This window comes from Chrysemys picta, chromosome 25, assembly GCF_011386835.1.
Source record: "Chrysemys picta bellii isolate R12L10 chromosome 25, ASM1138683v2, whole genome shotgun sequence".
Classification (NCBI taxonomy): Eukaryota; Metazoa; Chordata; order Testudines; family Emydidae; genus Chrysemys; species Chrysemys picta.
Window position 1 is genome coordinate 15,503,183 of NC_088815.1, and position 13,323 is coordinate 15,516,505.

Here is a 13,323-nt window from a genome sequence, read left to right on the forward strand (position 1 = left end):
TCATGTCTCTACCTGGCGCCCTGCCCTCTTCCCTGGGAAGCGGTGCCCAGAGACAGCGGTGTTCCTGTGAAAGGGGTCTCCCTGGGGTGCGCCCCACAAGCCCTGCCCTGCACTGTGTGGCCTGGGGCTTTACCCAGCTCCAGCTGGTGTGGAACAGCTGGGGAAACCAAGGCAAAGACCCAAGTCTCTGCCCCAAGCCCCTTCCTGTGGTGGGGGCCCAGTGATTGGGGGGGGGGTCCGGGCTCCGTGAGTGCTGGGCCGCCACAGGGCAGTGGGATTCATGGCTCCGGCAGGAGGGTGCTCATGTGTTCAGCCTGGCACCCCGCCAGTGGTGCACTGGTCCCTGGGGGGTGCTGTGGAAGGGGTCCTGGGGAGTGGTAAAGGGGGAGACAAAGGAGGCGGAGCTATGAAAAAAATCAAATTACATTTATTGATGCAGGTTTTTGGGGTGTTTTTTTTTTTTCTTTTCTTGTTTTTGTTGGTTTTTTTTTTTTTTTTTGTTTCGTTTGTGGTTTTTTTTTTTTTTCCTTTTTTCTTTTTTTGATAAGCAACTTTCAGTCTAAAGCCTTCAGAGTAGAAAGAACAGACGAAATCCCTACACAGACGCACTAACCTAGCAGGGGAGGCGCTGCCCCCGGCAGCAACACACCAGCGGGCTGCGTCCCCTCCCAGCCGGCGGCGGGCACAGCACACGCGTGGGGCAGGCGGAGGCTCACCCCGAACAGCAATAGAAAACCCAGCTCCGTCCCCCTTGCCCGGGCGGGGGTGGCTTTGGGCTGAGAGCTGGAGGGAGCGTGGCCGCGCTGCTGCTGAGGTCCTTCATGTTTATAAAAGGGGGGTGGGGGGGGGGAGAGAGAATCCTTCATAGGAAAGTTAAAAGTGGTCCCCATGGCGGGCAGGGGCAGGCGCCTGGGGCAAAGGGGGCTGCTGGGGGGGCCTATGTACACTTGCCCCCCTTTGCTGCAGGGCAGGGGCCGAGCCCAGTCTGTCCATGGGGGACTGGCTGGGGGGAATCACAGTGGCTGAGCAAACAGAGTGGGGTGGGGGTCCCCCCTATTCCCTAGAGACTCCATGGGGTGTTTCTGGCTGTGGAAGGGTTGGGGGGCAGAGCACTGGGGGCAGCAGAGCGCAATCACCTGGGGGGCGCAATTCCCCCCGCCATGGGGGTGCTCACAGGAAGGGGGGGGGGCTCCTGGGCAGCAGGAGGGGGCTGAGGCAGCTCTGCTTAGCTGGCAGCCGGGGGGGGGGAGGGCTCTGCCCGGCCTCCCCAGTGCCCCCAGGGGCAGGGGCTGGGGCCTGAGGAGCTGTGGCTTGCAGGGCAGCATGGGCAGAAAGGGGGGGCACCCCTGACCGAGGGTATTTGTGGAGGAGCAGCTGATGGAATTGGCATAACTACACTGGGGTGGGGGGTAGACTGCTGGGTGGGGCAGGGGGCTGCAGGGTCTGTCCTATGGCTCCACGGCAGGCTCTGGTGCAGCCGGGGCCCCTGGAGGGGGTGGGGGATCCCTGGAAGCTGGGGAGGGGGAGGGGAAGCCCATGATAAGTTAAACCCTGTACAGCAAAACAAACCCTTAAATAAATACCCCCCTCCCCCCACCCTGCTGTGTGGGGCTGGGCAGAGCTGGGGGCAGGGCTGCCAGCCGTAGCCTGTAACCCCAGAGAAGGGGAGCTCATCCCCAGCCTCACTCCACCCCACTGCTGCTGCCCGGCAGGGAAGGAGCTGTCTGTGGCTGGACACCCCCCCCCCCCCCCCCCCGCCTCCCCCCCCGCCGTGCTCTGGCTCCCAGCCCCCAAAGGTGCTGCCTGACGCAGCCACAGCTCTGCCCCCCCCCCCCCCCCACGCAGTACAGTCAGCAGGTTCCACCCTCCCACCACAGCACCCCCCCCCCCGCCTGCCTGGGAACAGCCTCTTGCCTGGCACAAGCAGCCCCCCCACCGTGTACCCCACAGCACCAGTCCAGCGGGGCCCAGGTCTGGCGGCTTGCTCCTCTGCCTGGCGCAGGGGGAGGGCAGGGCCAGGGCGTGGGGGGGAGGGGGTGCTGTGTGCCAATAGAGTGCAGGGGGGGACTGTGCCCCAGGTGGAGGGGGAAACGGGGGGGTGCTGGCAGGAGGGCAGGCGGCCAGTGCCTGCGGGTGTTTTAAATAGAGTTTAGAACCGCGGGGGCGTCTGGCTCTCTGCGCCGGGACGTCCGAGCCGATCACACGCTCATTGTCATGCTGGGCGAGTACTAGAGAGACGGGAGACACCAGAGCATTAGCAGGCGGGGGGAGGCCGCCGGGGCCAGCCCGACACGCTGGGGGAGCCAGCTGGCCCCTTTCGGCTGGGGCGGGGCAGCTCACACCTCGGGGAGGCTCCTCCAGCACACGGCCCCCACCACAGGTCCAGCCGTGCCAGGTTTGTTCTTCCCGGGGGTGGCCGATGCCTTGCAGCTGCCCCGCCCGCCCCGGGAGCCCCGCCCGCCCCGCCCTCTCCGCCGGCCCGGCGGGCCCGCCCAGTCCCTTACACTTTCGCTTTGGAAGGGGTTTAAGAAGGTGCCGCCCATCTCGCCGTCGTCCCGCGGAGTCCCGGGCGGGTTGCTCAGCCCCGCCATGTTACTCGGCGAGCTCTGCAGGGGCACAGGAAAGCCCAGGTTAGAGGGGGGCCTGCTGCCCCCCGGCCCCAGGAGAGAAAGGCCGACAGCTCCCAGCAGCGCTGCTGGCACCCGCCGCCTGGGAATGGGAGCGGGTTCGGCTCTGGCCTGCTGCCCTCAGTGCTGGGGGGGGGGCGGAGTCACCCCCAGTGCCCAGAGGAGACAGCAGGGCTGCACCCCAGCAGCTGGCAGCACCCTGGGAGGGGGCAGGGGGTGTCCCAGGGAGGGGTTCAGCCCAGGGGAACCCCCCATAGGGAGCGGGGCGCTGTGCTCTCACCTTTGGCAGCCCGTCCATGTCGCCAGAGCCTGGAAGGACAAGCAGGTCCTGTTAGCGCTGCCCCATACCAGGGAAAGGTGCCCCCCGACCCCCTGATCCACTAGACACGGACCCACCGCCCAGGGAGCCCAGGCCATGCTGCAGTGTCCGTCCTACACAGCGGCAGGGCTCCGGCCCTCACCCCCAACATACGTAAGGCCCGCCTCTCTGCCTCAGTTTCCCCCTGCACCATCGGGGGAAGTGATGCTAGCGTGCTGCGGGGGGGGAGGTGCTGCTGGCCCATAGGCCGCCTTCAGCTGGCAGCGCTAGGGGCTGAGTCCCCTCGGGGAGGCTGGGGCAGGTCTGAGCGCAGGGGCCAGAACCACAGAGCTCCCGGTCTGGCACAACCCTGCCCTGGCACACCAGGTATAGCGCCAAGGGATAGGAAGGGACCTGCCCACAATCACAGTCAGGGCAGAGCCAGGCCCAGCATCCAGGCGCGGGGGGGTGGTGGTGGGGGCGTAGGCGTCTTGATGTCCCTCCACCCGTGTGGGCAGCTCACACCCCGGCGGGCGAGAGGCCGGGGCTACCCACCTAAGGATCCGTTCATGTGATGGGGCTCCATGGCGTTCATGCCTCCCATGGGCCCATCGGGGCCAGGCCCCATGGGGAACTGCAAGGGAAAGGGAGCGCGTCAGTGCTGGACACAGGCTGCCCAGGTGTAGTGGGGCCAGGGGGCTGGGGCTCTGTGTTCGCGCTGATGGGAGTGGAGGGGAACTCGGCGCAGGGCCTCAGGGATGTGCCCAGCATTGCTCTGGCCCCCAGTACCCCATGGGTCTGCGAGGGACCAGGGATCAGGGCTGAGGGGCACCGGCAGAGGTGTGGGAAGGGGGAGCCCGGGGCCGGGCTGGCAGGGGTCCGTGGGTCAGGGGACACCGGCGGAGGTGTGGGAAGGGGGAGCCCGGGGCCGGGCTGGCAGGGGTCCGTGGGTCGGGGGACACCGGCAGAGGTGTGGGAAGGGGGAGCCCAGGGCTGAGATGGCAGGGGTCGGGGGGCACTGGCAGAGTTGTGGAAGTCGGCTGGAGGTTGTTCTCTGCGCCTGTGGCCAGGTCCCCATCAGCACTCCTTGGCTGTGGGATGGGGCAAGGTCTGGGCTGCCCAGGGCTCTCCATGGGGGGGGCACTGCTGGGGGGCACTCACGTTCGGCCGGTTCCCAGCGGGCCCGATAGGGTTCATCATGGTGTACATGGTCTCGCTGGAGTTGGTGGAGTCTGTGGGGTGCAGAGCGGGGTCAGTGCTGCCAGTCCCACAGAGCACGAGGGGGCGGGCACTGCGCAGCCACGCATGAGCTCACCGGCCCTGCAGCCCCCCCCTCCCCCCGCCCCCCAGCGAGAGGCATAGACGTGTCCGCTGCTTTTCCCTTCCGGGCTGGGCAACGCCCCCCCAGCTCCCCCCCCCACCCCTGCGGATACTTCACCTCCTGGGCTGGGCATGATGGGGGTTCCGGGGGGGCCGCCGCCTCCTGGAGGGCCCTGCAGGAGAAGAGCAAAAGGCCCAGGAGCCGTTTGAACCTCGGCCCCAGGCAGAATCCCCCCAACCTCCCAGCGCCCGGCCGGCACAATCTGCCCCCAAGGTGCAGGGCCTGTGTGCTGGGGGCACTCAGCACGGGGCTGCGGGGCAGAGCACCTCCCTGCCCCCTTGCGGCTGCGGTACTCACCACGTAGCTCCCGGGTGACGAGGAGGAGTACGCGATCTGTGGAAGGACAAGAGGGGACGAGTCAGCACCGAGCGCATGGGGAGCGTCTCTGGCTGCGCGCTCCCTGTGCATCGTGCCCGGCCCCGTGCCCCCCCGTGCATCGTGCCCGGCCCCGTGCCCCCCCGTGCATTGTGCCTGGTCATGCCCCCCTCCCCCCCCCTGTGCACCACACAGCCCCATGCCCGCACCCCTCCTCCCCCTCCAGGACTCACAGAGTTGGTGTTGGGGTTTGGCCACGGCGCTCGCCCTCCTGGGCCCCTGAAACACAAACAGGCCTGAGGTTGGCACTTCCCCAGGGTCCCTGTACACCGCCCCGCCCCCCCACTGCTGCGTGCGCCCTGTCCTGTGGGGGGCACCCCTGCACTGGGGATGGGGCAGGGTGGAATGGGGCAGCTGGGACACTTGGATGATTTTTTTGGGGGGGGGCCCAGTTTTCTCACCAGCCATGGACTCCCCCAGACCGGCCCAGCCAGCCAGCCATCACCCCTCCCCCGAAACCTGCCCACCCACCCCCAGATCTGTGTGTCTGTCCCGGGTATCTGACGGCACTGGGACAGCCTGGACGCCTGCCAACTGCTCTGGCTCCGCTGGGCAGGGCGGGAGGGGCGCCAGGGGCCACTGGCAGGCGCGAGGCTGCAGGCCCCAGACCATGGCCAGGAGCAGACAGGCGGCATGCGGCTCAGCTGGGAGCTCTGCCCAGTGCCTGGGAGCCCATCTGCAACACCTGGCGCAGGGCATGGCCCCCAGTGGCCCAGGAGTCCCCGGCCCACCCTGCAGGCGCTGGGCTGGCTCTGTGCCCCTCCCTGTGGGTTGTGGGGGGCAGGGAGATGTGGCTGGGGCACAGGGGGAGGAGATGTGCCTTACATGTTCATGGTGGGCATGCCGGGGCCGCCCAGCGAGTTGGGTGGGGGCCGCATCCCGCTGCCGTAGTTCTGCAAGAGAGGAGCAGGCGCGAGCTGAGCGTGTGGCGGGCGGAGACGGGCGCAACCTCTGAGAAGCTGCATTAGCCCAGTCATACAGAACCCAGGAGTCCTGGCTATAGCCCCAACCCCCACACCCACTCCCCTCCCAGAGCCAGAGAGAACCCAGGAGTCCTGGCTCCAGCCCCAACCCCCACAACCCACTCCCCTCCCAGAGTCAGAGAGAGAACACAGGAGTCCTGGCTCCAGCCCCAAACCCCACAACCCACTCCCCTCCCAGAGCCAGAAAGAGAACACAGGAGTCCTCGTTCTAGCCCCTCCCCCCCACACCCACTCCCCTCCCAGAGCCAGAGAGAGAACCCAGGCATCCTGGCTCCCAGACCTGTGCCCATGCTGCCCCCATCTCCTCCCCTCCCCGCCGGGATGCTGCTGTGGGCCCACCAGCCGTTCCCAGCAGTCCCGGATCACAGCACCCCGCGGGGGTGCCAGATCAAAGGCACACCAGGAAACACCCACCTGAGGAGCCATCCCCGCCATGCCTCGTGGGGGGTTCATCCGCTGCATCGGGCCCCCCATATTCGGATGCCCTGTGCAAAGGGAGAGGGGAAGGTGAACAAGGCAGCAGGGCACAAGCTCCCCTAAACCCCAATTTCTAGGGCATGGCTTCCTGAACCCCACAAACCCCCACTCCCAGAGCTCTGTTCCCCCAACCTCCCTCAACCCCCCACTTCCGGGGCATGGCTCCCTGAACCCCCCAACCCCCCCATGCTCAGAGCTCTGCTTCTCCGACCTGCCACAACCCCACTTCCAGGGCATGGCTCCCTGCCCCCCCCCCCACGCCCATGGGGCTCTGCTCCCCCCAGGGAGCTCTCAGCACTGAGAGGGGACTCCCAATGAGGGGTCATAATCCCAAAGTGCCCTCCCAGCGCAAGGCCTCATCCTTCCCCACAGAGATTGGGGGGGGGGGCTGCTCCTGGGCTAAGCTGTGAGGGGCTTCTCCTCCCCTCCTGGGGGCTCCTGTCTCTTCGCAGTGAAGGGTCCCCTCTTGGGGGAGGGGCTGCTCCCAGCTGGGGCCCTTGTCTCCTCCCTGGCGGCTGACCCACTCATGTCCCGCTGGTGCCCCAGAGCTGGGGGCCGACAGGGCTTGAGGTGGCTAGGGAGAGGGGGGAGCAGACCGGAGATCCCGTGGCGGGGAGGGGCCACGCAGATGGCATGACTCACCCTGCGATCTCGTGCTGGGGTCCATGGTGTTGGGCAGCAGCGGCTGGGAACCCGGGACCCCCACAGGCGGCTGCGGGAACAGAAGGGCCGTGAGCCTAGAGCTGCAGCCATCAGCAGGGAAAGGCATGGACCGGGCTCCCCCAGGGAAGGAGCACCCCCACCTCCCAGGAAAATGGCACAGACTGACACCCCCCCCCCACTCCACCCTGGGGAAGGAGCACAGACTGACCCCCTCCCTCCACCCCGGGGAAGGAGCACAGACCGACCCCCTCCCTCCACCCTGGGGAAGGAGCACAGACTGACCCCCTCACTCCACCCCGGGGAAGGAGCACAGACCGCCCCCCCCCACTCCACCCTGGGGAAGGAACACAGACCGACCCCCTCCCTCCACCCTGGGGAAGGAGCACAGACCGACACCACCTCCCCCCTCCACCCCGGGGAAGGAGCACAGACCGATCCCCAACACACACTCCACCCTGGGGAAGGAGACTGACTGAGGCCCCCCCATACCTAGGGCTCCACTCCCTGACCCACTGCCTGAAGAGACTGGGCAGGGAGCTGGCCTGGACATGGGGCGACCCGCCCTGGGAGGGCCCCAGCTCTCAGGCCCCCAGGGCGTCTCACCTGGTTTGGCATGCGGAGCGAAGGCCGGGGGCCGCCGGGGTACCGAGGGGACATGAAAGGCTGCAAGAGACAGAGCAGGGGGGCAGGTGAGAGCACATCCCCAGAGCCCTGCCAGGGCGGGGCACGAGAACAGAGCCCCCGGGGCCGGGGCAGGGCGGCCTGAGCTGGGAGCTTGCCCACTACTCAGAGGGGTCTAACGGCAGGCAGTGATGCATGGCCCGGCTAGAGGCTGCAAGGCAGGAACCCAGGCGTCCAGGCCCAGCCAGACCGGATGCACCCAGCATTCCCCGTCCCGCAGCCCTGGGTAAGCGAGAGGTTGGTGCCTGCAGGGGACGGGGCAGAGGTAGGGTCTTACTGCACCCCTCAGCTCCTCACCCGAGGGGGCTCTCAGCGCTTTGCCGGGGGGCCCCGTATCACTAGCAGTGTCCCATTTGGCAATGGGGAAACTGAGGCAGTGACTTGCCCAAGGTCACCCAGCCGACCAATGGCAGGTTTCCCAAAGGCCCGGCCTGTGCCTCCCGCCCGGAGCCGTCTGGCCTCGTTGTGGGACTGCTGTTCCTGGCGTCACTGCGTTGACACAATGGACACAAGCGGGTTTGCCCTGAAGCTGGTGTTACGGCTGCTGTCCTGGCCCCTCTGCTTCTGCCCCTGGGGTTTGCATTTCAGCGGCGCTCCCAGGCTTGCTCGGAGGCGTCTCCCAGCAGCAGCCCCCCAGGCACTGGGCAGAACCTACGTGATAGGCCTGGGAGCTGCCCGCGCTGCCATGGCCTCGCAGAGGCCCATGCACCCAGGCTGGCACCCACCAGCCAGCCCCCCAGCTGTCCCGCAGGGACTGTCCCTTCACCCCCCCAGGGCAGGACTCTCCCCAGTCCCTGTGAAGCAGAGCCCAGGGGGGCCGGAGGGACCCAGCGCCTCTGGAGTGGATGGATCCTAAGGGCTGAGGCGTCCTGTTCCCTGAGTGAGAGCTGGGTTCCCCCACAGTGGTGCCCAGGCAAGCCCCTGCCCTGCTGCCCCCAATTTACCCCATTGGTCCCTCCCAGCTGCAAGGGTCTCCCCACATCACTCACCCCCAGCCCCTCCCTCACAGCGACGGACACCCGGATCGTGCAAGGGCCTGGGGCCTTGTGTTGTGCACAGACGCTGGCACTGGCTTCGGTGGGGTCTGGGGGCTGCATGGCCCAGCCCTTCTGCACGGCTGCCCCCCATCCCAGGTGTCACGGAGTATTGGGGAACTCAGGGCCCTGCACCCCCGGCTTCCTGCGATTCACCATGACTCTCAGCCAGCCAGTAAAGCAGAAGGTTTATTTGGATGACAGGAACACAGTCCAAGACAGGTCTTGCAGGCACAGACAACAGGGCCCCCCTCAGTTAGGTCCAGCTTGGGGTCCCAGGGCATCCCAGCCCCCCCCTTTGGGGGGTCAGAGCCATCTCTGCCTCCCAGCCATCTCTCCAGCCTCCTTCCAGCCTGCTTCCAGCACTCTGCCTTCAGCGACCCCTCCCACAGCCTTTGTTCAGTTTCCCGGGCCCCGGAGTCATCTGACCTCCAACCCCCTCCTGGGTTCTCATGTTACAAGCTCAGGTATGTTCCCTTGGGCCGGCTCCCATCCCCCGATGCAGACCATCCTAGTCACACTCCCCTGTCAGCATTCACACACCCCAGCAAGAACAGTCCCAGTTCGTCACATCTCTCCCCCCTTCGAGACCGAACTGAGCAGGGTCACTTTAGCCAGTGACCCGGGGAAGTTCGAACCTACCCCCGTTCCCATGGATGCCCCCGCATCCCTCCAGTTCCTTGGTGAGAATTACACCAGGCCCCTTCCGTTCCACGCCCCCCCTTAGGTCGGGGGTGCTTGATGGCACTCGCAGTTCGCATGTGGGAAGGTTTATGCGGCCTGTGCCCTTTCCCCACCCCCATACCTCTGGGGTTCCAACTGGGCTGTGGTCTTCTCCCAGCGCTCCAGTCTGGGGGTCTGTGCTTTGGGCTCTCTTGGTTTAGAGCCGCCCTTTTAACCTTGGCCACCCTCTGGAAAGGATCCTTTATGCTGGGCAAGGGTCCTAAAGCTGTTTTCCCCTTGTCCCAGGCCTTCCTCCCCCTCTGACAGGGGTCACAGGATCCGCAGTACTGTCGGACAGTAACAAAGACCCCAGGCCAGTAAAAGCTCCGTAGCAGCCTCTGCTGGGTACGCCAGGTTCCCTGGTGCCCTGAGAGGGGAATGTCATGGGCCCGGCACAGCAGCTGGCGGCGATACTTCTGGGGTACCACCAGCTGCCTCCTGATCCCCCCTGACTCCATTTTCCCTGGGGGAGCCCATTCTCGGTACAGGAACCCCTTCTCCCACAGGAACCTTTTCCGGCCACCTCGTTCCATGGTCTGTACCGCATTGAGGTCGGCCAGGTCCCTTATCTTCCGCAAGGAGGGGTCTCTCTGTAACTCGGCCTGGAACTCAGCAGCTGGGACAGGGATGGCCACCTGCTCTTTCTCGCCCGCTGGGTCCGAAGCTGCAGCCTCCCTGAGCCGCGTCCCTGGGCGTTCCCTCCCCACCAGGTTAGGGTCCTGCGCCTCAGGCAAGGCACCCCCCCCAAGGCCAGGGCGCAGGGCCCCTCGCCGGCTCTGACTGCGGGTCACAACCAGTGCCTTTTGGGGGTTGCTTGGCCAGTTCTCCAGGTCCCCCCCCATCAATACCTCAGTGGGCAGATACGGGTGTACCCCCACATCCTTGGGGCCCTCCTTGGCCCCCCACTTCAGGTGTACCCTTGCCACGGGCACTTTGACTGGTGTTCCGCCCACCCCCGTCAGGGTCAGGTAGGAGTTGGGCACCACCTGATCTGGGGCCACCACCTCGGGCCGGGCCAGCGTCACCTCTGCGCCCGTATCCCAGTATCCATTGACCTTCCTCCCATCCACCTCCAGGGGAACAAGGTACTCTCTCCGGAGGGACAGCCCCGCGCCCACCGTATAAACCAAAAACCCTGAGTCTGGGGCATCCAGCCCCCTAGAGGAGCTGGCCTGGGGCCCTTCTCTCTCTTGAGCAGTTGATAAGCTGCCAGCCCCTCTTGCGTGAGAAGCCTGCCCCTCGTCCGTCTGGGCCTCTACCAAGTTAACCCTATGCGGGTTCGGTCTGCTCAGTCTGTCCTTGAGCTTGGGGCACTGGGCCCGAACGTGGCCTCTTCGGCCGCAGTAATAGCAGCTCATGTCCTGTGGGTCCCCTCGAGCCGGTCGGTTGTCCCTGACGCTGGGCATTCCCCGTGGGAGGGGATTCCCCATATTCCCTCTTTGGGAGGTCCCAGGGTGACTCTCTCTCTGCATCACGGCGGGCCTGTTCCTTTGGGGCTCCTCCCTGCCACCCCCTGACCGGCTCTTTACAAACTCATCAGCCAGCTGCCCGGCGTGTCGCGGGTTCTCTGGCTTTCTGTCCACCAACCACAGCCTCAGGTCGGATGGGCACCGCTCATACAGTTGCTCCAGTACCAGCAGTTTAATCAGGTCCTCCTTCGTCTGGGCCCCCCCAGCCCACTTGCTGGCGTATCTTTCCATGCGGACGGCTAGTTGCAGATATGAGATCTCAGGGGTTTTATCTTGACTCCGGAACCTTCCCCGGTACATCTCAGGAGTCAGCCCAAACTCACGTAGCAGGGCCTTTTTGAATAGTTCGTAGTCCCCTTTCTCTGCCTCTCCCAGTTGGCGGTACAATGCCACGGATTTGGGGTCCAGTAAGGGGGTAAGGACCCGGAGTCTGTCCGCGGGATCAACCCGGTGCAGCTCGCAGGCCGTCTCAAAGGCCTCCAGGAAGTCATCCATGTCCTCCCCCTCCTTGTATGGGGCCATGATGCACTTATCAAAGCTCCGTGCAGTCCTGGGTCCCCCCTCACTCACCGCAGCCGGGGGTTCGCTGCCCCTCAGTCTCGCCAGTTCCAGTTCATGCTGACGCTGTCTCTCATTCTCCTGTCTCTGTCTCTCTTCATGCTGTCTTTGTCTCTCATTCTCCTCCCGTTCACGCTGATGCTGTCTCTCTTTCTCCTCCCGTTCATGCTGACGCTGTCTCTCTTCACGCTGATGCTGTCTCTCTTTCTCCTCCCGTTCATGCTGTCTCTGTTGTTCACGATCCTCCAGCTCTCTCAGTTTTAGCTCTTTCTCCCATTCCAGCCAATTCCGCTCCCCGGATGCCGAACGTCGCCGGGAGGATCCTCTGCTGGCCGGCGAGCTTCGCCGGGAGGGTCCCCTGCTGGCCGGGGGGATCACGGCGCCTTCGGTATTTGCTGGGCTCCTCCCCACCCTTCCCCTAGGCATAGGAAGGAGGGGTCTCGGGAAGCCCTCAGCAGCCGGCTGACCACTCCCAGCTGGGACAGACACTGGTGCCTGCGCTGCATTTGCCAGGCTGCTTCCCTGAGACACAGGGATCAGTTCATTCGCGCGATCTTCCGCCTCCAGCTGGGCGATGAGCTGTTCTTTGGTGAGCCTCCCAATGCGCAGCCGCCTCTGCTTGCACAGCTCCACCAGGTCGCTCTTAAGCCGCTTGGCATACATCTTCCTGCTGGCCACTCACCGGCCTGTGTGCTCACAGCTCCCCACAGTTTGCAGGGGGCCCCCTAGTGTGCCAGCCCTTCTCGAGGTCACCACCTCTCTGCCAGGGTCGAGCTGCAGACTCCTCCGCCCCTGGGACCACTCGCTGTGATCCCACGGGGGACCCTGTTACTGCAAAAGTCCTTCTCGCTGGTCACACACTCCCAGGGGTAATAACCGTCTCTCTCCCACTCTTCAGCAGGCCTGGTCCCCGTCAATCCCCCTTCGTTTTACTGCTCCCCAGTCACTTACTGCAGGAAGCGCCGTCCACGGGGTGCAGTAGATCCCACCGCTGCCACCAGTTGTCACGGAGTATTGGGGAACTCAGGGCCCTGCACCCCCGGCTTCCTGCGATTCACCATGACTCTCAGCCAGCCAGTAAAGCAGAAGGTTTATTTGGATGACAGGAACACAGTCCAAGACAGGTCTTGCAGGCACAGACAACAGGGCCCCCCTCAGTTAGGTCCAGCTTGGGGTCCCAGGGCATCCCAGCCCCCCCCTTTGGGGGGTCAGAGCCATCTCTGCCTCCCAGCCATCTCTCCAGCCTCCTTCCAGCCTGCTTCCAGCACTCTGCCTTCAGCGACCCCTCCCACAGCCTTTGTTCAGTTTCCCGGGCCCCGGAGTCATCTGACCTCCAACCCCCTCCTGGGTTCTCATGTTACAAGCTCAGGTATGTTCCCTTGGGCCGGCTCCCATCCCCCGATGCAGACCATCCTAGTCACACTCCCCTGTCAGCATTCACACACCCCAGCAAGAACAGTCCCAGTTCGTCACACCAGGCCCCAGCCTTGCTCCCTGCAGTCAGGCCTGGCTGGGGCAGGTGTCAGCGTGTGAAGGGGCGGGGGGGGGCTGAGGGTCCCTGGAGGCCCCTGTCTCCCAGCTGGGGGATGGAGGGTGCCAGGGCAAAGCAGATGATCTGGGGCCTGCTCTGACCGCTGCACAGTTCCCACCGGGAGGAGTGGGGTGGGCCGGGCAGCTGCCTGGGGCAGGGCACACGGGAAGCGGAGCTCACTCCCTGCCTGTCCTGGGGGGCTGAGCTGAGCCCGCGCTCGGGGGCGGGGGGAGGGGCCTGAAAATGGGAATCTGCCGGGCACTGGGCACAGCACTGGGCTGTGTGGGGCTGCGTGGAGCGGGGTGCAGACGGGGGGCTGGGGTACACCTGGGGATCTCCACGGGTCTGTGGCAACGTCCGCCCAGCCGCCAGGCCGCAGGAGCCCCCAGAGCCTCAGGTGAGCGACCCCACGCAGAGTGGGTGAGTATGCAGGAAGCGGGGGGCAGAGTGGCTTGTGGGGGGGATGCGCACACTGGGGTTGGCAGGCTTCTTCCCCAGGCCCAGCCTATTGGGGGGCGGTGGG

General features: G+C 65.6%; 1 protein-coding gene across 5 annotated transcripts in view; it reads right to left on the reverse strand.

Annotated features, from left to right (window-relative positions):
* Window positions 1-412: 412 nt before the first annotated feature.
* The window catches only part of SSBP4 (single stranded DNA binding protein 4), a 70,665-nt gene continuing 57,754 nt past the window's right edge, over window positions 413-13,323 (reverse strand). For all 5 annotated transcript variants that reach the window (XM_065578127.1, XM_065578128.1, XM_065578125.1 and 2 more), the window contains 12 exons: window positions 7,408-7,467; window positions 6,784-6,853; window positions 6,079-6,149; window positions 5,507-5,574; window positions 4,855-4,900; window positions 4,604-4,639; window positions 4,364-4,418; window positions 4,087-4,157; window positions 3,481-3,559; window positions 2,908-2,936; window positions 2,505-2,606; window positions 413-2,228 (listed from right to left, as the gene is read on the reverse strand). In XM_065578127.1, the coding sequence (XP_065434199.1) occupies window positions 2,199-2,228; window positions 2,505-2,606; window positions 2,908-2,936; window positions 3,481-3,559; window positions 4,087-4,157; window positions 4,364-4,418; window positions 4,604-4,639; window positions 4,855-4,900; window positions 5,507-5,574; window positions 6,079-6,149; window positions 6,784-6,853; window positions 7,408-7,467 (717 nt within the window). In that variant the 3' untranslated portion in view covers window positions 413-2,198. The remainder of the gene's footprint in view (window positions 2,229-2,504; window positions 2,607-2,907; window positions 2,937-3,480; window positions 3,560-4,086; window positions 4,158-4,363; window positions 4,419-4,603; window positions 4,640-4,854; window positions 4,901-5,506; window positions 5,575-6,078; window positions 6,150-6,783; window positions 6,854-7,407; window positions 7,468-13,323) is intronic.